Here is a 22,224-nt window from a genome sequence, read left to right as displayed (position 1 = left end):
TCAGCTGAAAGAAGACAGAACAGAAAACGTCCGCTGGGATTTCACTTACACGTGAGAACAGCAGGCCAAAAGCATCCAGAGCTTTAGATGCAAGACCGGCCCCTGGACAAGGGGGTGGTGGGCTTTCTGGGAACTGGCCAGGTCTTATGATTGGACCTGGATGGTCAGTTTGTGCCAAGTCCTCAGGCCCTCTACGCTACATGTGTATCTTTTCTGCATTTGTGTTATGCTCGAATACGATGTTTTTAAAAATCACCCCAAGCCAGTGTGAGCGGTATGTGCAGAAGTCACAGGCTCGGCTTCTCAAGTCCCTGCTGAGGTACTAAAGAGATTCCACAGACACTGAAGAGACAAAATGCCACCAGCCCAAACTCCTGGAAAGCATGCAGGGATGAGGCTTGAGGGTTCAGACGGGGCTCGTGTGCCCCACCAGGACACGAGGGAGCAGCCCCGGTGGGCTTGCAGGATGGCCGAGAGGAAGAGGCCGCAGACCAAGCTCCGGGGGGGCTCAGGACAGCCACGGATCACTGCTCGAGAATCCCCATCACCCACGTGGCCCACAGAAATCCGTTTTTGCCCTCGTGAACGAACTTAAATCAGAAACAGACTTGTTTTGAGTGGAACCCTCCCAGAAACACACTTCGCCCATCCCTGACATTCTGAAGCTCCGGGTACGAGTCCCATCTTACAGATGAGGCTGGGAACAAGGAGGCATCTGCCCCGAGTCAGAGAAACAGTAGCCGGGGGAGGGAGCCACACTCCAGCTTCGCAACCTCAACTCTTTTCTAGACGGCTCCTTATCTCGAGCGTGCAAGGCTCTACGATGCCAACAGGTAGACGGGAACCTCAGCCGTAGCTTTTGAGAGAACGAGTTCACACGGCTTTTCTCTCCCTGTCTCCTCTTCTCTGTCAATGCGATACTATCGGCTTTCACGCAAAGCTGCACCCCCCAAAACTCCTACCCCAAACCAGATAAGAACCCATAGCCCGTCCCTCTCAGCACGGTCAAGAAGCTCACAAACTCTTCAGATCAGTTCTCTTTGGCCGAAATCTCCCACAGAGTCGGCCCCAGCTCTTAATCGCTTTAAGAAAACCCTCTGGCTCTCTCCATTTCAAAGCGTCCCGGCTTTGCTTTTCCTTAACACAACTCCGAGGGAAAGCCCTTGATACGTATCAGGTGCACAAAAGCAGCCCTCCTCTGAGGTTCATCTTAACTGCAGCTGCTTTCCAGAAAATACAGAGCTGAGGGCAAATAAACACCAAGACGGAGGAGAGTCATTTTCTTGTGAGGTTTACGGGCTGGTAGGCCTGCGGAGGGAGTAAAAAAAAAGAAAAAAGGAAAAAGGAAAAAAAAAAACAAAAACCAACCCATCCCATCCTTACCCTGTTTTCAAGCTGACCAAGGCATCCTCGACTCCCTTCTGATTGAATTTGGTCATGTACTGATGCATGTAGGGGTAGTTATTACGAATGTTTCTCTCAGTACTGCCGTTAGGCACCGTGCCAAATCGGAAAGGTGGGGAATAGTCGTGAGGTCTCTGAAACTGGAGAGAGAAAGAGGGAGACAGACAGACAGACAGACAGGGCAGAGACAGAGAGAGAAGAAGTCAGCCACCATTCTGTCTCGTGTCAGAGTTCAACATATGCATGATGTACAACATCCGCACAGGACGGCTGAAAAAAAAAACCCAGAGAATCTGTGGGCTTCCTTTTTTATTTAATCACTCCTGCCGCTGGCCTGTGAGCTCTAGGAGGTCAGGAAAAGCATCTTTCTCGTTCCCACCTGTCCAGCAGTGCCCAGCAATGGGCCGGGCTGGGTGTGCTAGAGACATCTGTTGGATTGACTTTTTTGACCCCGTTATAGAGCTAGCCTTGTGGTGGGCACGTGGGCCATACTCAGGAGACACCAAGTGGGCTAGAATGAAGGTATTGCTTTACTCGGTTCGTTTCTCTATCTTCTAGTGAAATTTTCTGCTTTCCCCACCAATCGCTCCCTTCTCTGAATCCCACGGACAATTGCCGTCACCTCCCCCAGGAAATGATGAGCCGTGGAACGTATCACCCCGAAATATGCGTCCTTGGCATAAGAGGCTGGCTTCTTGGGCTGGCTATTTTTAAGAAACAGCAGACACAAAAGAAGCCCTGGAGAGAAGTTAACCCTTCCGGAAGAGGCCTTTACACGGATAAGGAAAAGCTCTACCTAGAGGGAGGTCTTCCCCTCAGCGCCCGGAAAAGGAAGAGGATTTGAACTATAGAAACTCTTTACCAGTGTTGAAGGCACCAACGTAAATCTGCCTGATAACCCCACCCGTGTTTAACTGTGCTTTTCCTGACAACCTCTCATCCCTGGCCTCCTCACGCGGGCTTCCGGCATCGCTCTTTTGTGGTTAGCTGGAGGGACCGCTCAAGCTGGAGGCTTGGGCCACTTCAGGGAGGTACTCGGTTTTCCTGGACATGTCCTATGTGTACAGAAGATATCTGTGCTATTAAACCTATGTTTGTTTTTCTCCTGTCGATCTGTCTTTTATTACAGAGGAGTCTCAGCCAAGAACCTACAAGGGTAGAGGGAAAATTATCTTTCCTCCCCTACAAGTTTGCCATTCTCTCGTTCTCCACTCACCCATTCATTCACACACGCATGCATCCAAGACTTATTGGGGGCCTGATCTCTTCCAGACACAATGACAGGCTCCGTGAACATTTCTGGAGCTGAAGTTCCTCCTAACCATTAGCCTCCTGGTGATGCCCACATCTTCCTTGGCTCTCAGGCCTCCAGAAAGGTTGGATGCCCATATTCTGCTTCTCTTCCCTGATTGACTGATACCATCTGTTCACGACATCACTGTTTGGGGCAACCCAACCAGATTCGGAGTCGAGAGTCCTGGGTCTGAGTCCCAGACACAGAAATAAAATCTGGCGCCAGCACAGGGAAGTAGGTACAAGTGTGAGCTCAAGTTCAGAGGTTAAAAAATCGGGTTCTGTCATTAACGAACGGTGGGACCTTGGATAAAGCACTTCACACGGTCCCCATGGTTTCCTGTCCCTAGAGTAGAAAACACACCAGTCCTTCCCTTGTAGGGTCAACGGGAAGTTCTAAAATTATTATAATTTGTCAAGTAATTAAAATACTGCCTGCAACAGACTAAGCATTCAAAAATAGTTACTATTGGGACGCCTGGGTGGCTCAGTTGGTTAAGCAGCTGCCTTCAGCTTGGGTCATGATCCCAGCCTCCTGGGATCGAGTCCCACAAGAAGCTGAGCTTCTTGCTCAGCAGGGAGCCTGCTTCTCCCTCTGCCTCTGCCTGCCTCTCTATCTGCCTGTGCTCACGCTCTCTGTCAAATAAATACATAAAATCTTTAAAAGAAAATAGTTACCATTATTTTTTATTTTTACTATTAACATGGGCAAAAAAGTAACCTGAGCTTCATTTTTCCATGACGTCTGACATTCTGGATCTATAAAGGAAGGATAACAATGGCCAACCCTCTCCGAGGACTTGCTTGGGGCCAGCCATGCGCCAAGGACTTTACAAATGTTGGCTCTTTTCATCCTCATGATGAATCTGCCAGGTAGCTCATTTGGAGGCTCCATTTTACAGATGAAGAAACTGAGGCTCAAAGAGATTAGCTGACCTGTAGAGGATCCCACTGCTTGCAAGCAGCAGCCCAGAATCCAACCCTTCGTATGCCTGTCCTCATGAACTCTGTCTTTCCTCACAGACCATCACTAGCAGCCCCTCCTCTTTTAGAGGGAAGGGAAGGACACCCAGCAAAGCCACGGCGGGACCAAGCCTGGGATCCACAGATGTCTCCGACTTGCAAGCCAGCCTGTCTTCCGTGCAGCTCAGAGCTGCTGGAGAAGGCGTCCGAGTTGACCCAAGTCAAACGAATCAAAAACATCATTCTTCCATCCAGACTCACACTTCGCTTTACTGTTAATTAAAATTTCCAGTTGAAAACCGTGTCCCCTATATCAGGCACGCCTCTGTGTAATAAGCAGCCACGACCGCATTTGGGGGAAGTGGCCATACCCTGTCCAAATGAGACCCTGCTGCTGGTGCCTTGCATTGGGAGACTGCGTGCGTGCGTGTGTGTCTGTGCGCACGCGCGCACCCACGTACGAACAGCAAAATGCTCTTTGCACTTAGTGTGGCAGGCAGTGCCCCAACTCATCACCAAGTGGGGAGGGGGCGCCGGCATGGGCTCGTTGGCACGGCAGCCACCAATTCTGGGTATTGCAGTAATGATGCTATTCGTAAATCTAGCTGTTAACAGCAGCCACCAACCCTCCGGGGGCGTGGACTGTTGTAACCCTGGACCAAGCGACTTCCGTTCCAGTCCCCATCCTCTGAATAGAAGCCACGTAGCTCTTCAGGGTTCCTTCCGTCCCTGTTTCTCTTCACACAGTGATGGAGACAGATATTCAACCTCAGGGATGAATTTCCGTGCTTCCCGGGCCTGGACTGGACCCTTCCTGCATGCAAAATCCAGCCTAGCACCGAGATCCAAGAACCTTTCCCATTATGTAAAGGCTGTCAAACTTTTTAAAGGAGGGCTCTCAGGGCACAGTCCACAGCCCAGGACACTCCTTCATGCCTACCCCCTCCACGCGCACACACGCACACGCACGTGGGCACCCATGTGGGGCACTTCTCCTATGGGGGATCTATTCTAACGTCATCCGCTATGTTCTATTTTTTTTTTTTAAATGGTCACAACCCCTGAATTATTTTCATGACTCACTCAAAAGCCAGGACCTATACGGTGAAAAACAGGGGCAAGCGCAGCTCATCTCTTAAATCCTGGGGCCTCCCACTGAGGACACAGTCCATGTACTTGACCGGAATGATTTCCAGCGCCACCTTCTCCCAGAGGGTTCCGTGTGCAAACAGAAAGAAAGAAACGTGGGCTCAAGAAAGGAAGGGATGAGGCAGAGAGGTCCCCGCTCAGCCTGAGACCACAGAGCAATATCATCACGATGCCTGGGGGCAGGAGAACTCCTTGGGGTTTCTTGCTCTGAAAGCAAGCCCTTTAGGGTAGAGGAAGTAGAGATGCAAGATACGGGAAATGAAACGTTTAGGGAAAACATGGCAACTGACCAGGACATTGCTTCATTCCTTTAACACACTTAACTATACACTCGTGAAAAATACCTGCCTTCGGGACGCCTGGGTGGCTCAGTTGCCTTTGGCTGGGGTCATGATCCCAGCGTCCTGGGATGGAGTCCCACATCGGGCTCCTTGCTCGGCAGGGAGCCTGCTTCTCCCTCTGCCTGTCTGCCTGTGCTTGCTCACTCTCCCTCTCTCTCTGACAAATAAATAAATAAAGTCTTAAAAAAAAACAAAAACAAAAACAAAAAACCTGCCTTCTGTGGCTATAAATGAGGGGCTTGGCACCTGGGAGCCCCGTGTATCAGGTATGGTCTTCTCCCGCGGGCGGTGGGCTGCACCACGAAACAAGCAGGGGCCCTGAGCAGGGAGGTGAGGTTCAGAGGCCTCTCTGTTCAGCCAGTGACCACCCAGCAGTCTGGACGCAGCACTGAGAGACAGCCCAGCTCCACGGGGACACGTGCCAGGGCTCCTCTGCCAAGGAGACTCCCGGAAAACCCCCTTTTTATCACCAAAGGCCCGCTAATGAAGCGGCTCATGAGACCCCGGACGTGAGGAAGGGGTTCACCGGGCAGGGAGGCTGATCACGAAGGAGGAGGAGGACGGTGATGAAGAGGAGGGGAAGGTGGAAGGAGGTAGGGCCCTTCTAATAGGATTATCCACCATGTGCCAGGCACGGGGTGGCGATGATTTCTAAGCCTCCTATCAACCTTGCCAGAGAGGTATTAATACCCACCCCCACTCTCGTTAGGAAATTAAGCCTTGGGGATACGGACATACCAGAGGCCCCCATGACCATGTTGCGGCAAGGTCGAGATCGGACCGCAGGTTCACTGGACCCCGAAGACGACAGTGCTCTTCCCACATTACGCTGCTTCCCAGGGATAGAGCTCCGCTACCCTAGTGATCGCCAGCACATTGGAAAGGTTCCCCACCAACATTTCAACTTTCCTTCAGTAATTCCTAGGGGAGCATCTACCCACGAATCTGCTTATTTATAATTGAAGCCAAGCTCATCTAAGCACTGTGGGCTTCAAAGGTGCTTTTCCCAGCAAGCACGGAGGCTGCAAAATGCTTGAAAAGCATCATAAACCCAAGTTGTTCCATAGGTAATGGTGATTTAAAAAAAGGTTGTGGGGGGGAGGGAAGCCCACCGTGTACAGTATTAAAATAAATTGATTCAGCACAGATTTTTGTTTTGCAGACTTTCTTGGGATATCTGCTATTAATCTTCTGGGAGCATTTAGCTTATGTACTCCAAGAATTTTGCTGTTTATCTAATTGTATCAAGCATTTAATTAAGAGAGCTAGCCGCTTGCCGCTCACGCTCTGAGCTTGGAGGCCGAGCTGTGTCCCACGAGAATGTGGGATCTGTTCCTGGGTGTCTCCGAGTCAGGGAAGGTCAGTCAAACTATTAGTGCTTCTAATTCGTTTTCACAAGTGGTCATGTTATTTAGACCCAAAACTATGTGGCCAGGGACTGCTTTCTCCCCTTGCCTTTGAACATGGCAACAAAAAGCAACATGGGCTGCCAACTACTTTCTTGAGAAACCCTTTGCTGAAGATGCGGCCCCCACTGCTTCTGCGGGACCTCCAGCTGCTTATTTTGGCCCCCACGGTGTGACGGCGTCATGGCCCGGTGCTTTGTAGCCGTAGGGGACTCTAGGGGCTACAAGGCACGTTCACGGTGGCTGTCTCCTATAGCGCTTGCTCCAACCTCTTCTCCCACATGTAGGGGGAGGAATGAGGTGGCGGGGCCCATGCAGCCCACATGTGGCGGGTGGTGGAGGGGGACAGGGGGATGGGGACAGGAACAGAGCCTTCTTGACTCGATCTGCTGTCTCACAGGTGCCATGAGCTTTAGATGCTAACCCAGAGCCAAGGCTTGGGTGAACACCATATAGTAAGGAATGGCTTCCGGAGATCCGGAAGAGAACACGGGCAGGAGGTTAGGGATTGAGAGGAAGCCAACTGAGGGGTGATTTGCAGCAACGCCTCAGCTTCCACCTGATCCCACAGGGAGCTCCAGAGAAAGCGTCCCCTGGGCGCCTGGAAGCAATGGAGTCGCTGGCGTTTGGGGCCCACAGTGGTTGGCTGCTGGTCACAGGGAACGAAAGGACTGGGGGAAATCCAATCTCCAGGCCTTTACTGTTCCAGGACACCAAGGTCAACACCCTCTGAAGATTTTTGCTAGGAGCCTCTGTTAGCAAATGGGGGATGGGCACACAGATCTGGAAAAGGGGACACCTGGCGAGCTGGATGGGGCGCCCACCGCGTCCTCCACACCGCGCACTTCTCACTCAACGTACAAGTATGTCCTGAGCACCCCTACACGCCAACTAACTCTACCCGAAGCACCACCTCTAATCTCATCAGTCTCACCTCCTTTATGATACTGGTCCCGCCTGAGATGTCCTCCCCCATTTCTGTTTACTTGCCTGTTGCTTATAACTTTCCACTAGGACTTAAGTTTCATGGGAGTATAAGCTCAGGCTGCAAAGCTTGCCCTAGTGGCTGAGAAGACCTCTCCCAGGAGGTGACATTCCCCCTCAGGCCTGAAAGTCAAGCAGGAGCCAGCCACAGATACTGGGGGAGAGCATGCGAGGCAGAGCCCGTGACCAAGAGTGCAAGAGTCCTGTGGTAGAAAGATGCTTGGGATACTGAAGGAACATGGGGGCGGGAGTCGGGGGGCGGGGGGGGGGGCTCATGAGCAAGAAGGAGTGTGCTCCTGGGGGGTGGGCCAGAGGATCCAGGGCTCTGCCGCCACCGGAAGCAGCCTGGCATTTACTCAAGCCGCAGTGGGAAGCCATCAGAGAGAGACCAACCCAGCCCCCGCCCCTCATCATCTCCCTGATGACAGGCCTTCTCTGCGCCTCTTTTAAGCACAGCGTATGTCACAGAAAAGCGGTTAGGGCTTTTCATGGTTGATTTTCTATTCAGCAGTTTGTTGATGAATGCCAAAAGAATATACGTAGACTTATGTCAGCAAGACACGCTGGTGAGATTTTATAAAGAGAGACGATCACCCACATACACGAGCTGGACAATCTCGGCCGAGCAGCAATCCCCACACTGCTGAGCGCAGCAAGTCAGAGTCTGTTTGCTGAACCCACAATTTCAATGGAAGGATGCACCCAGTTTATCTCTCTTCTTCCCCCGTGCGCCTTTCTCAATAGCCACTCACAGCCCACCCCCCTCGCAGCACTACAGCGGAGAATGGAGACGGCAGGTGTGAGTCCTGCCATCTTGCTGACTTGGGGAGCACAGCCCCATGTGGCGGGGCCTGGAGACACGCCTGAGTAAAAGGAGCCGGTGGTGAATGAAAAGCCCTCTCTGTTCCTTGTGTGTCCCCTGAGGAAATTCCAGGTGAGTCGAGGACACAGACGGTGGGGCTGCCCGACCACCCGGGTCAAAAGGAGCTGTCAATCTGGTCTCCGGATAGGCTAGGCCTTAGAGATGACTTTCGTTCATGTCATGGATGAGAAACCCAAGGCCTGGCAGGTCCTAGAGACTCGGCCAAGGCTGGAGAACAGGAAGGTGGCTACAGCCGAGAGCACCCTACTTCCTCCCTAGTTGTCCCCCATACAGGCTTGTCACCTTCTACACCATCACACGCTCTCTTGAAGGGACAACCCCAGCCTGGGCCCTCCCATGGGTCACAGAGCTTTGGGAACGGTCCCTGTCATGATCCTGTAAATATAAGAAGGGACCTTTGGCGGAAACAGTGCTTCCTAATGAGATCTGGAATCTTTTAACCCCTTCAGGGCTGAGCTTAAGGTTCTGTTTCTAAAGTTCTTAGCAATATGTCAATTTAAGTTCAGAGGCAAAACAAAAACAAAAACAAAAACAAAACCCATCAGGCTTTCAGCTTTAGAGTCAGTTGATGGGTTTGGATAATAGGAGCCCGCATCGCGCCCTTCTGAGGGGAGAGCAGGTAACAGCCACCCCTCGGGCAGTGAGGAAAGCGAGGTGACCTTACCTTTTTGTCACTGAGGCCGGTCACTTGGTCCACGAATTCCTCCTGGATCATGAAAGCAGCCAGGTTGGCCGTGTAGCTGGCCAGGAAGATGACAGCGAAGAAGGCCCACACAGACACCATGATCTTGCTGGTGGTCCCTTTGGGGTTCTGCACAGGCACGGAGTTGTTGAACACCAGGCCCCAGAGGAGCCATATAGCTTTGCCAATCGTGAAAGAAGGCCCGTGGGGTGCTGCCAATAACAGAAAGGACAGTATCGTCTCCAAAGGACAACATGGCGGCCATCCGCAGCCCTGCCGTGGGTCCAAAGATGGAACGGGTCTCTCATGCTCGTCCCCCATCACTGCCCAGAACCCCGACCGCCCCAGCTCCCTTTATCTTCAACAACGAGTACTCCTCCCGCATTTCTGGCCAGATTCTTGCCACATTTCTTAAAAGAAGGGGAAATCAAAAATAAGCAAGAAAGGAGAAGCAAACGGCCATGTAAAATGTGGGTTTGGATGAAACATTGCATTCGGGCCGGTGGTAAATTTGGATTCAATTTCCATTTGGGGGACCCAATCTCCTTTAATAGATAGAGCGCGCCTTACAAAAACGTGTGCGTGGGGGCGGCTTCGGTTCTCACCGGGTGATGTGTGGTATTCTAATCCGACTGTCCCTAGCAACTGCTCCTGCCCAAACTCAGATGGGAAAGAAACCAAATGAAAAGGAGACTAGAGGAATGAAACCACAGTAAAGGAATTCCACAGTAGAAGAATGAAACCAAAGGTAAACCCTCTGCAAATGGAACACATCAAGGAGCCAAACAATAGAGCTTCATTCTTCCAGCAATTCCCAGATGGAAGACATGTGGCTGCAGGTCATGGACCATGAGCTTTGATATCCCAGCACTTTCTCTCCCTCGGTGTAGCCCTGAAACACCTACAGGTCCCTTTGAAGATTCTGAAATGGGCCTTGTATTCAGCTGAACTAAAGAGGCAGGGCAACGTGGCCCAATGTGTTGGTGGGGGAGGGTGGGCTACGCACTCTGGGAAATGCACGCCATAAGGGCTTTGACAACTCTTTTGCACAAGGGGGAAAACAACCAATGTCTGCCCTCATTTCATAGGCAAAAGGTCTTCCTTTAACAGAAGGTTAATTTTAATGTCATTTAAGTAAATGAAGATCTGAAAAAATGATCTACTCAGACTTTAGTTGGCAACATCAGCAGAGCAGCAGAAGTGAATCACAGATCGAAGGTATGACGTTCCGGGCAAGGAGCCTGGGAGAGGCAAGCTTTCTGCACATTAGAGGCCAAACTCTGGCTACACCAATATTTATAACATCCCCCATTCGGCACATTAAAGGGAAGTCAATTAATTCTGGTATGCTCTATCTCATACTCTTCCATCTCTCTTTGCCTAGTTACATAATAAATCTTCTGGGCTTATTCCCAAGATGCCAAGAACTCTTAGGGAAAAAAAATAATAATTAGAGCCCATCCAGTTAACTTCATGAGCTACTACTTAATTTTATTAGGGATGCATGCTGGCCAGGAGTGACGGCTGTATGGGAATCAGAAACAGGCCCTTGTAGGGGTTCTGTCCAAGACTTTTGGGAATTCCTGATTCATGAATACCATTACTGAGCCGTGCATAAAATCTTCCCCATAAAGTGCAGTGAAATGTAACAGAAAACCATACTGCACAAAGAAACAAGTCACTGGTCTTTCTGGAGAGCTGCCACAAGCAGATGAGCAGGGAACGAGATGCCTTGGGGTGACGGAAGGGCTAAGGAGGGGGTGGGCTGGGCTCCTCGCTTTACCATGGTCTTGGAACTGTGGGCTGCAGCCAAAGGAGGAATCACCACAAGTGACTGGCCTTGGGATCATGTCTGATCTTTCAAGATATAGCCCTGATTTACCTGCTCATCTCCTGCCAAGTCCAAACCACCATAATCCTTGCTCTCAGAAAACAAACATGTTCCTCACCGGGCTCCCTCTGTCCACTGCTGCCTGACCCTCCCCTTGTCTCGACAGAGTAGCCCCAATGACCTTCCCCACACTGGTCATGTTTCATCCCACCTCTTCCTTTCATCTTGTATCCTGTCCACCTCCCTCACTGCCTACTGTTTCATCGAGCTCGATTCCCCGATGAGGACTTTGCATTGGCTGGTCCCTCTGCATCAAATGCTTTTCCCTCCATTTTTTTTTTTCCCCCACATGACTTCTCATTCTTCTGCTCTCGGCTTAAATGTCCTGTCTTCTGAAAGTTCTTCCCTGCTTGGCCATCTTATCTAAAGGAGGGACCCCTCCTCCCCGTCATTTCATTTTGGTTTCTGTCCCGCTTCTCCTTGAAATGTATTACCACCTATGATTACTAATGCATGTGTTCATGTGTGGCCTTTGCGACTAAATTCTCGGCTCTCTGGGGGTCAGGAAATCTATCCCCGATTTAACATGTTATTCCCCTCTCCTAGCACAGTGCCTGGCACATAGTACCCACTCGGTAAATACTCATCAAAGAAATGCATGAACTCACAAACAGCACAAACGCTGATCCCACGAACATAAATATTACCACTCACTGAAAACCTTCTCAGGTCCCACTGCTGGAAGCTCCGTATTGGTTAATGACACTGGCCTCTTAGTGGAGGCTGACAAGTATCCCATTTAAACATAACAGGATTATTCACGGCATTTTCACCGTGTTTGGTGGATGGGAGATGGTTTACAGACAGTAGTCACCATTCTTCAAGGGTGAAGAAGTGGGGGGACCTCAATACGTTCTTAACAGGAACCAGGAACTTAGGAACTAAGTTCCTAACAGATTCCCATGACCTGTTGGCTGCTTCCAGTACGAAATCTTCCCAGTGAAAAGAGTATGCGGCAAATTCAAGTGCCCCTGATTTTGGATGGATCTACGTCAAAGACCTGCTGTCTTCCAACAAGTTAAGTCATGTTTAATGAAAAAGATTTGGTCCTAACAGCAGCCTTTTGAAGCCATCCACCTAGAACCTGTTATGCATGGACAAAGAGTCACTCTAAGTGATGGAATGTGCTTATGTCTGTCACATGAATACTGGTTCGCATAGGACCCTCTTCACAAGTTATAGGCAATGACTTTACGAACTACTTAATTTTATTAGGGATGTATGTTGGCCAGGTGCAATTTTCTATCTACTGATTGCAGCTTTATCGAGTATAATGCACTAACGTCAGGCACCGTCAAGAGGAAAATGCAATTCTTTGGAGGGAAAATACCCCCCCTTACAATTATCTTTATTGTCAAATGAATGCAAGTGTGATTCAGTAATCCGCAGCATGTTCTGATACTAGGTTCTATAAAAGCCGTTTTCTTTGCGTAGACGGAAGGCGAGATTCACTGCAATCTTAACGTTTCTTTTGACACAGATTTCAAAAGTTAATTGCCAGAAAAACTTCTTTTTAAATCTGCTCTCTCAACAAATTGTCAGTAGTTTCCACCTAACAGCTTCAGACGTCACATGATAAAATGATGAAAACGCTTCATTTGGCTTTATCCCTTTTCGGTTGAGGCAAGCATCCCACCAAGGGGCGAGAAGGAGGTTGGACTGGTCGCCCAGCTCCATGCCTATCGCAGACTAGCGAGACAGTATAGGGTGAGGCATTCTGTAGAGAGTCAATGAAAGAGCATTAACCTTGGGTCATATTGACGAGGGGGGTGTCTCACCTTTCCCTTTGGCTAAGTTTCTGTTGTATCCAACAGGACTGAAGTACTCGAAGACAAAAACAGCGATGGCGGACACGATGAGCAGCATCACGAACATCATGACCCAGACGGAGGCGCTGAACGGTTCTGCAGGGGAACAGGCCAGAGGGGCGGGGCATGGTCAGTGGCACATGGTCATGCAGGAACCAGCAAGAAGACCAGAGGTCCACTGGCAGGCTCACTGAGAAACCCGCCCTCACGTGACTCCGACCATTCAGAAGAAGCTAGTCAGTGTGGATTCATACGTCTACACCGTCCTTCATTCTACAATAGATCTGAGGTATTTTATAAGGCTGCATATAATAGGATAAAAATAGACAAGAGCACATGACATTTTCCAATTGGGTCAAGGAGTGGAGAAACAAATGGGAGAAAGAATGCAAAAAATGAGACCATCGCGTCCTGTGATCATAGTAACGTACTGGGGGACCAACGCTTGAGGGGAAGCAAGACTAGACCCAAACAGTCAAGCCTAAGGCTTCTGCACATCAGCACGGGCTTTATTCTTGTTTTCATTTCTATCCTTAAATGCCAGCGGGACGGTGGGCAGGGAATTCCAAAAGGAAAGGGAACATAACAACCTGTTCGAAAAGGACCATAAAATCACGGAGTTGACAGCAATATTGGAAGGTCACCGTCTGCCCCCACCACTCCCATGCTTCCCACCTCACCCTCTGCTCCAGACAGATGAGATTTCTACAAGTTTAAAATCTCGTTGATGCTGGTAATGGGCTTAAATGCATTTGAAAAGTCATTTGAGGATATTACATTCACATGGTAATTCAATGAAAAACATCGCTGAGAGTAGAGGCAATGAAGTAGGAGATGGACAGATGGTTATTTCCCCACCAAAAGGAGTTTAGATCACGCTCATTTTCATAGGGATGTCTCAGAAGGGCAGGCCAAGTCACAAGGTTCTATATCTGAGAACACTCAAGAAAGTTAAGAGCGTTTATATTCAGTCTGATTGAGAGAGCCGAATGGAGCCATTGTATCCGTATGTGACACAAATTTACTAGAAAATGAACAAAGGCTAAAATTTGGAGAATTGAATATATCTCCACCTGAATGCATCATTGGGAAGAAACTGCCCTTGGATACCAATAAATGTATAATTCTTTGCCTCATAAGCAAACATTTTCTGAGGGTAAAATATAAGAAGGCCAATAACACTTCTTGAAGAGCAGACATTTTATTATTTTTAAATTGTTTTTCTGATGGAGCTAGTAATAATCGTAAGGAAGTAGGCTGGTCGCAAGCCACCTTATCATTAAAGTCTGTGACTCCCTAACACAGCTAGAGGTCATAATAAATTCCAACTTAATGAGCTTACTACATAGCAAGAAACTAATATGTCCAAAGCTTTAACTACACTGGATAATTTAGAAACCAGAAGGAATGCTTTGCAATGCAGTTTTGACAGTGCGGATATGTTAAAAAGGAACAGGTAACAACACAGCCCATTTGGTCTGAATAGGACAAGATGAGTTTGAAGAAATCAACGAGATTGCAACAATGTATCTTTTCACTGAAATTACTTTGGGGGGTAGCAATACTATGTCCTTGAAATCATTGCAGTTTGGTAGTGAGGTGTATCCACACAGAACAAAGTGGGTAATTAGGGGATTAAAAATACTGAACATTCAAGATAGAAAGAAATGGTGAAGTCATTCTCTGAGTTGGGTATGTTCATGGGACAGTGTGTCTTTACTATAGGAGATCTCTGTGAGGAGTCAGCGAGCACGGACATGGAAAGTGCTGGGTGGCGGGTGGTGGTGTGTGTTGCGCACTACACACACAGTACGTGAAATGGAACAGTTGTTTGATTCCATGGTTAAAGCCGGAACCTGGAGCGGGGGCGGGGGTGGGAGTGGCGGGGGGGTGATCTTCCTGAAAAAAGGCATCCTGGTTTAAAACCTGCACGTTTATTAATATAATAACTTTTCTCTGCAGGTTGGGATAACATGATAAAAATTCTTCCTTCGCACATCAGAACCTATAAGTGTGCAGTGGGCTTAGAAGGAAGCCGGACCAAGCAACTGATCCCAGATGTCTTCCCACTTGGAAGCGACATCTGTCACTTGACTTGTGATCATGGCACGGGGATAAAAGGCTTCTGAGACAGTGTTCTGATGTTAGTAAGTTGGGTACCTAGGAGTGCCCTGAAGGACTGCTGTTCTCATACACACACACCATCATGTGTAGAAAAGCGTCAGAGTAATGGTGAAACACCACCATTAGAAGTGTCTAAGGAGGGACCCAGAAATATTTTGGGTGGCTCTGGATTATGTCCTCTACTGGTTTAAAGCAGACGCATTCATTCACGAAGGGACTTCAATCTAGGAGACTCTGGGTCAGCATTTCTTTGGATCGAGTGACCCCATCTGCTTGGCAAGTCTTCAGAAGCAACTGAATGGAAATATCACAAGAGACACCACCTCTGTCCTTGAAGAGCCACCGGTTACATTTTTACACAAAAACTCAAGAGGCATGACCTGCTAGTGTTTCCAGCGGGAGCTAATGGAGTTTGTGGAGAGAGAACAGGAAATACTGAAGAGTAATGCAATCAGATTTTGAATGTTTGGGCTCTTCCAGATGACTGAGCCAGTGAATGGAAAAATGTAGCTTAGCATGATTCATTATGACTTTCAAAACCTGCCGATAATGACCGTAAATAAGAGGGTACACAATCCAATAGGGATGTAATTTAGTGAGTCGAAAAAATATGAAGGCTACTGACGTTAAAACAGCTTTGGAAATAGTTTCCTCTGGCTACAATGTATCTTTATTTTATTTTTAAAGATACGGTAGGAAGAGTAAGGGTGGAAAGGAGGCTTCACTTAGCAAAACTACCTGGCTTTTTTATGGAAATGTCCTACCAAGGCAGGTAAGATAAAAAATCCAGGGGAAACTGGGTTGAGGCCAAATTCGATATCAGCGACCCATTTTTTAATGAGCCAAGCCAGCTGATGGTACTTCCCCCCCCCCTCTGATTGAATTGGGAAAAAAAATTCTCTCTAGCTCACTATGGAGATATGGCGACAAATTGTGAAAAGAAACAAATCTCTAGGGGTGCCTGGGTGGCTCAGCTGTTAAGCATCTGCCTGTGGCTCAGGTCATGATCCCAGGGTCCTGGGATCAAGTCCTGCTCTGCAGGAAGACTGCTTCTCCTTCTCCCATTCCTTCTGCTTGTGTTTCCTCTCTGGCTGTGCTTCTCTCTGTCAAATAAATAAAATCTTAAAAAAAAAAAAAAGAAGCAGATCTTGTGGGGCTCCTGGCTGGCCTGGTCGCTGAGTGTGGGGATGTCTCTCTCCCTCTGCCCCTCCTCCTGCTCCCATGCACTCCCTCTCTCTTAAAAACAAAAGAAAAGAGAAGAGAGGAAAAAAGAAGAAAAAGAAAAGAAAACAGATCTTTTCCCATTCTTTCCATGAACTCACTTCTGCCAACCTCTTCTTAACCTCCAGGGCCAAAGAGCCCTGTTAAAGGGCGTCCTAGGGAGTGGGAAACCGTGATTAGGACAGGCTCACTCACACCACCCAATCACTGCTAAGACTCCGCCTGCGTTGTCCCTGTCGGTCAAGGCAGCATTTTTCCTGGTGTCCTGAGGCTCCCTACTTGAGCTACGGGTCATTATCCATATCAGACAAAGACATGTATCTGTCGAGAACAGAAGCAGGGGTGCAACGTGAAATCCGGGCAGGGGTAAGGATTTCAACAGCTTCAGTGCACTATCAAAAAAATGCAAACAGCAAATCCGGGCATCTCCGCGAGTGAGGCACAATCCAAAATCCTTGCGGTCAGCATTCCGCTCAAGAGAAGGAAGCAGGGACAGCTTCCCTGGACGGCCCCACGACGGACCAGTGAAGATGTGGGGAAAGAAGACCACCAGCCAGGAGCCGCTGGCCACAGACTGGCTCTGGGCTGTGCGTGCGAGCTCTCCAGCAGCTGTGCGTGTATCCGGAAACATGTAAGAAATCTAGTGGACTCTGATCTGCTTCCCCTCTCTTGTGCAGTTTGCTTTGGGGGTTGGCCTCAGCCTTCCCAAATCTGGGACAAACCCACGGATACGGGGGTGCCAAGGAGAAGGGAACGGGAATCCCACGATCTTCAAGGCAGCTGCTCTCAAAAGCTGTTGATGAGAACCTGATACGCCACATCAGACTTTCCTTTAAAGAAAAAACAAATCACGCATGGCTGCGTCCCACGCGGTTTCTCCCTCTCTGGCCAGGCGACTATGTATACAGTGCTAAAGGAAACAGGATGATAAAAAGTAGAGCTCTACCTCGCTTTAAAAAAAAAAAAAAAAAAAAAAAAGTTTTATTTCAAAACATGTATTTATGAAAATAGTTAAAAGGAGAGCAAGAAATTTTTCTCCCTTACAAACCAGTCCGCTGGAAGGATAGTCACATTTAAAATATGATTCCATTAATTTTCCATCAGTGTATGCTCTCCAGAGTACTTGCATTTTGTTTATCTGAGTGCCAGTATAAATTACGGTGCGGTCATCGTCATTTTACCCTCAAATCCAGTAAATAAACGGCTGTCATGCCAGTGAGGGATGGACCATGGGAATGAGGACGCAGAATAAAGGCTTATGGGCTGATTTAAATTAACTCTGGACAGGCAGGCTTATTTTTTAAAATGTTTTCCAGGCTCTGAGATGTGTATGTGCTAATCTCCATTCTATACAATCGGGACCAATACGTGAATATTCGATTGTGTGTTTCAGGATCATTCCGAATCCGAGATAAACGAAAGACGTTAATGGGGTTGGCGGGGGGGGTGGGGGTGGGGGTACAGAATTGAGATCATTCAAATAGGACAGGCTCTGGAATGCGGTGATGTCATTGCAAGGAACTGACCAAGGTCCTGCCTGGTTCCGTCCTTCCGGCAAACAAGACGAATGCCTCTAGTTCCCTGTTAGGAAAACAGCAGTGACCTTGGTGTCCACCTACCTAGAAAAGCAGAAGGTGAGACAGTGCCGTTGCTTCTTGAAACCATGACACTGATCCCCGTCTCCACAAACGGCACGGAGAAGTCCACCACTTCCGAGCGCTCCTCGTTGATGGTGAGTGAGCCGACCGCCATGACCGCCCGTTGGTAGACCACCTGCACGCAAGGCAAAGTAGCACAGACCCTTTACCTGCCCTTCCCACCACCCCCCAGCACCGCAGGCGCGCAGTCCAGATTAGAGCCCACGGGAGGAAGGCCACTTACTTCCCCAATCATCCCATTCCACACATTGTTGACCTTTTTGCCATGCTTCCCATTAGTCACCAGGTAAAGGTCATAGGTGAACTTCACAGTGCGGGAAAGCTTCTTCAGGATATCGATGCAGAAACCCTTGCAGCATTTTTTAACATTCATGCCCTCATTGGTTGAATTGCTGTAGGAGGAAAAAAAAAAAAAAAAACCCTGAGACTGTAGAATATGAGCACGGGGAGATCTGCTCACCATCATGACCTAAGAGGTTTCCACTGTTTTCCACGCAGGAATCGGAGGCTCAACAGGAGGGAAGGGCTTTTTCAAGGACAGGCAGTAGTTTATGTCGGCAAAAGGACCAAGTGTTCTCATGGACAGTAACCACGACAACGGCTAACTTTTATTGAGTGATTATTATTTGCGCCACGTACAATGCTTCAGGATAATTGCTGAAATAAACTCCATGGCATTTCTCTTAGTTAACAGTAACAGTTTCTCCATTACACCACCTCTTATCTTAATGTTTATGACACCTACAGCCCCTTTAGAAAGTTCTGGCACCTGATCTGAGCTGAACTATAAAAGCTTATCAGAAAATGAAAGAGAGAGACAGATGATGCAAAATTCTCAGCTGAAGGAAGGTTTTGCTTTATGCTATCACTGCGGATGGAGGTTTGCAACCAAAGAGAACAAATAAAGGTGCCTTCCTTAGGAGACGCACTTTCCTTCCGGAGGAAACCGTGACTGAGAACCAGAAGATGGGGGTCCACCTCGTGCCTGAGTCCATGAACTTAACGTATCTTGATGGAGTTATCTGTCAAAGGAGCGCTCCTTCCTAACACTTTCTCTCCCTCCCTACATCACAGAAGTAGAAAAGCTGACACTTTGAAACAGTAATGTCCTTAATCAGGAAAAAGCCCTATTAGAATACAGAGGGTACTGGCATCTTAAAAGCTGTCATCAGCTACCAAGGTGACAAAGGTGGCTTTGTGCCAGCCACCTTGCTCTTGCTTTATTCACCTGGCCAAGTCATATTCAAAGCACTATACAAATCAAAGGACTATACAAAAATATAATTCTTTAAAGGCACTATAAAGTGCCTTCAAAAAGGAAAGAAAGAGCGTCTTCCCAACTAACAGCTGCTACTTGGACAACTCCTGTCGGAAGATCAAGACCTCTCCGGGCGGTGGCCCAGCTGGTCCACACGAGCTCAGCTCCCTGAGTCACGAGTGTCTCTGGGTATCCCACGACGGGGCCATCCACACACCCAACTGTTACGTAAGCACTAAGTGATGCTTATGGAGATGCAACATCATAATAGGAAAATACTTCCATTTCCATATCACAGGGAAAAAAGTAGGTTACACAGTGTTCCATACAGAACAGTCCCAGCTAGATAAAAACAGATGAGCTTATGAAATATCTGGACGGAAAAACAATGAAATAGGAAGCGTAGCTATTTTTGAATGGTGAAAAATAACTTCTTCTCTTTTTCGTGGTTTTAGGTTTTTTTCCCCCCACAAATTAACTGCAGTGAGTATATACTACACATATAATTACACACACACACACACACACACACACACACACACACCAAGCACCACTGACATCTGTCTCAGCCCAGGGACACGGGGAAATATGACAGTGTGACTTTGAGTAATGGTAGGGGATTGCAAAATGCCATGAACATGACAGAAATGTGTCCTAAGTGCATTAAATCAATGGTATGTCCAAATACAATTTCCTTCTCAGTATCTATCTGGGGCTCATTGAAAAATATGGAAGAACCAATTCTTTATTTTTTTTTTCCTGGCCACCACGGGCCACACATCAATGCCTCCTCTCAACCTCTTCCTATCTCTGTCTCCTTTGTCCTCTGCTCCCTTCCTTCTTCCGTCAAAGGGTCTTCCTTCTCCTGGTCTGGATTCCTGGGAGAGCCTGGATAGGAGTTATGAACACCCCAAGCTTAAGATTCGGGGTCACAGGTGCACAAGGGTAATCTTCGGCCTCACTGAGAACCTCAGCCAGCTAATGAAGTAAGTACCTCCCCTAGTCTCCTAACAGTAGGTGTACATCTAGATTCAGGTCTACGTCTAGATGCAGCAGTCATTAATACATTCCCACATTACCTACCGTGTGCAAGACATGGAATTATACCCTGGGACCATGGGATGAAAAGACATGCAGCAGATGCAACAGATGAATTTCTCCCGAGGATTACAGAAACACAGACCAGCTTGTAATTGGAAACTTTTATGAGTTCTAATCACAGCCCTGGTGTACGGGCACAGGGGGGTGTGATGTGACCACAAAGACATCTGAGAAATGGCGCCCAATGCAATCTTTTCCCGCTCCTCACCATCACCCAAAAGAAAAGTGAGCCATAAAAACCCATGTGGAGAAAGGGATCTAATAAGAAATCCAGTTCCCCAGCGTGGCTAGTGGATGAGATCACGGCAGTGGAGGTCGGACAGAGCCACTGAGAGATCCCGGGTCTGCGCCTCACCATCAGAAGACACAGACCAGTTTCTTCATTAACGAGCCTCAGCGTGCTCCCTTGCAAATTATGAAGGCTGGTGCTTACCTTGCAAGAGAGTTGGGGAGATTAAATAAAATAAAGTAGCTACAGCCCTTCTCACGTAAGTGCTTAAAAATACATTTCCTCTCTTCTCACCGACCATCTGACAGTTTGGGGGAATTAATCGACAGGGTGGCCATTTATCCCCGATGTAACAAGTCAGATCATTTTTTCTCAATTTTCTCTTCATGCCTTAAGACCCAACTAACAGATGAAAAGGAATGCTTGATTCCCCAGCTCATTTTCTGTTACATATGTTTTTAGAAGACTGATGTGTATCTTAAAGACCCCACCACTCACCAGAAGTGAGAGACAAAACGTTTTCCCTGGGAGAAAGTCACCAAGAAAAATAGAGCCATGTTACCTCCCAGAATCCTTCTTAGAACCAATCAGCCTGCCTCAACGGTATCACCTTTAGGAAATGCAATCGATCTGATCTGTGGGAGTATGGAGATGAATAGGTCCCAGCGACTGCCTATGGCTTTCCAAGACTTTGTCACCTAGACGTTCAGTAACCTTGTCCCATCGCCAAGTGGGAGAAGGAAGCTACAAACCACCACCTCCCACAGGAACTAAAAAATGTGAATTTGAACCTGTTGATCTGTGTATAGTCTCTACTAAAAATCTTAATTCTTTTAAAGAGAGTAATTTATTGGGGAGGGGGGAGCGGTGGGTTGGTTATTTTCTCCATGCAAATGTGGCTCAGGACTCGTTGACCTACTGTTGTCAGCTCCAAGGCTTCTGATGTTAAAGATTTAAAGCTCCCATGATTGACTGTAGGCTCTACTTGATGGCCCCATTGAAACAAGAAAGGCCCCATTGTCATAAAGGAGGTGCCCTGACTGAGGTAAGGGTCCTCGTTGTGTGCCAACAGCCCTGCTTTCTTCATCTGACCAAGCTGTGCTCAAGGACCACCCACCCAAATCTAACTCTGGTTGGACAACTTTCCCGCATTTACCCCTTCTGTCTCCCACCCAGCGCATCAGTCTCTAGCACCTCCCTGGGCTTCCATCTGTATCCCAGATCTGTCCATCTCTTTCCTACCTCAGGGCCTTTGCACCTGCTGTTCCCTCCACCCAGAAGCCTCTCCCCCTGTTCTTCACAGGTTCATTGTCCTTTTTTGTATTGTCTCACATCTCACCTGTATGAGCTGAGGGAACCCTACTCACCTCAAGTGACTCTTGCCTCACACCACCTTATTCTTACCCTTTACAAGGTTTATCGCAACATGGAGCTGTCTTGATCTTTTTTTTTTTTTTTTAAAGATTTTATTTATTTATTTGACAGAGAGATTACAAGTAGGCAGAGAGGCAGGCAGAGAGAGAGAGGAGGAAGCAGGCTTCCTGCTGAGCAGAGAGCCCGATGCGGGACTCGATCCCAGGACCCTGAGATCATGACCTGAGCCAAGGCAGCAGCTTAACCCACTGAGCCACCCAGGCGCCCTGGAGCTGTCTTGATCTTTTAGCGGCTGAGCTGTTTTTTAACTGTGTGCACTCTATATGGTAAGACCCCCGTCTCTTGTCTTCTCTGTTTGCGGATGTAGCCTCCGTGCCCTGCACTGAGCCTCACACATGAACTGTACTTCATGTGTATTTATTCAATGACTAATCTATTCAAAATTTCAACTCTAA

At 48.2% G+C, this 22,224-nt stretch overlaps 1 protein-coding gene across 2 annotated transcripts in view; it reads right to left on the bottom strand.

Moving 5' to 3' along the window:
- GRIN2A (glutamate ionotropic receptor NMDA type subunit 2A) overlaps positions 1 to 22,224 on the bottom strand; it is a 373,499-nt gene that overhangs the window by 55,292 nt on the left and 295,983 nt on the right. For both annotated transcript variants that reach the window (XM_082714121.1, XM_082714122.1), the window contains exons 7-11: positions 18,031 to 18,199; positions 17,769 to 17,922; positions 12,775 to 12,900; positions 9,088 to 9,317; positions 1,384 to 1,544 (exon numbers count right to left, since the gene is read on the bottom strand). In XM_082714121.1, coding sequence (XP_082570247.1) covers positions 1,384 to 1,544; positions 9,088 to 9,317; positions 12,775 to 12,900; positions 17,769 to 17,922; positions 18,031 to 18,199 — 840 coding nt within the window. The remainder of the gene's footprint in view (positions 1 to 1,383; positions 1,545 to 9,087; positions 9,318 to 12,774; positions 12,901 to 17,768; positions 17,923 to 18,030; positions 18,200 to 22,224) is intronic.

This window comes from Mustela nivalis, assembly GCF_964662115.1.
Source record: "Mustela nivalis genome assembly, chromosome: 19".
Taxonomy (NCBI): domain Eukaryota; kingdom Metazoa; phylum Chordata; class Mammalia; order Carnivora; family Mustelidae; genus Mustela; species Mustela nivalis.
Note: the sequence above shows the minus strand (reverse complement) of the source record. Positions and strands in the feature narration are given on the sequence as shown.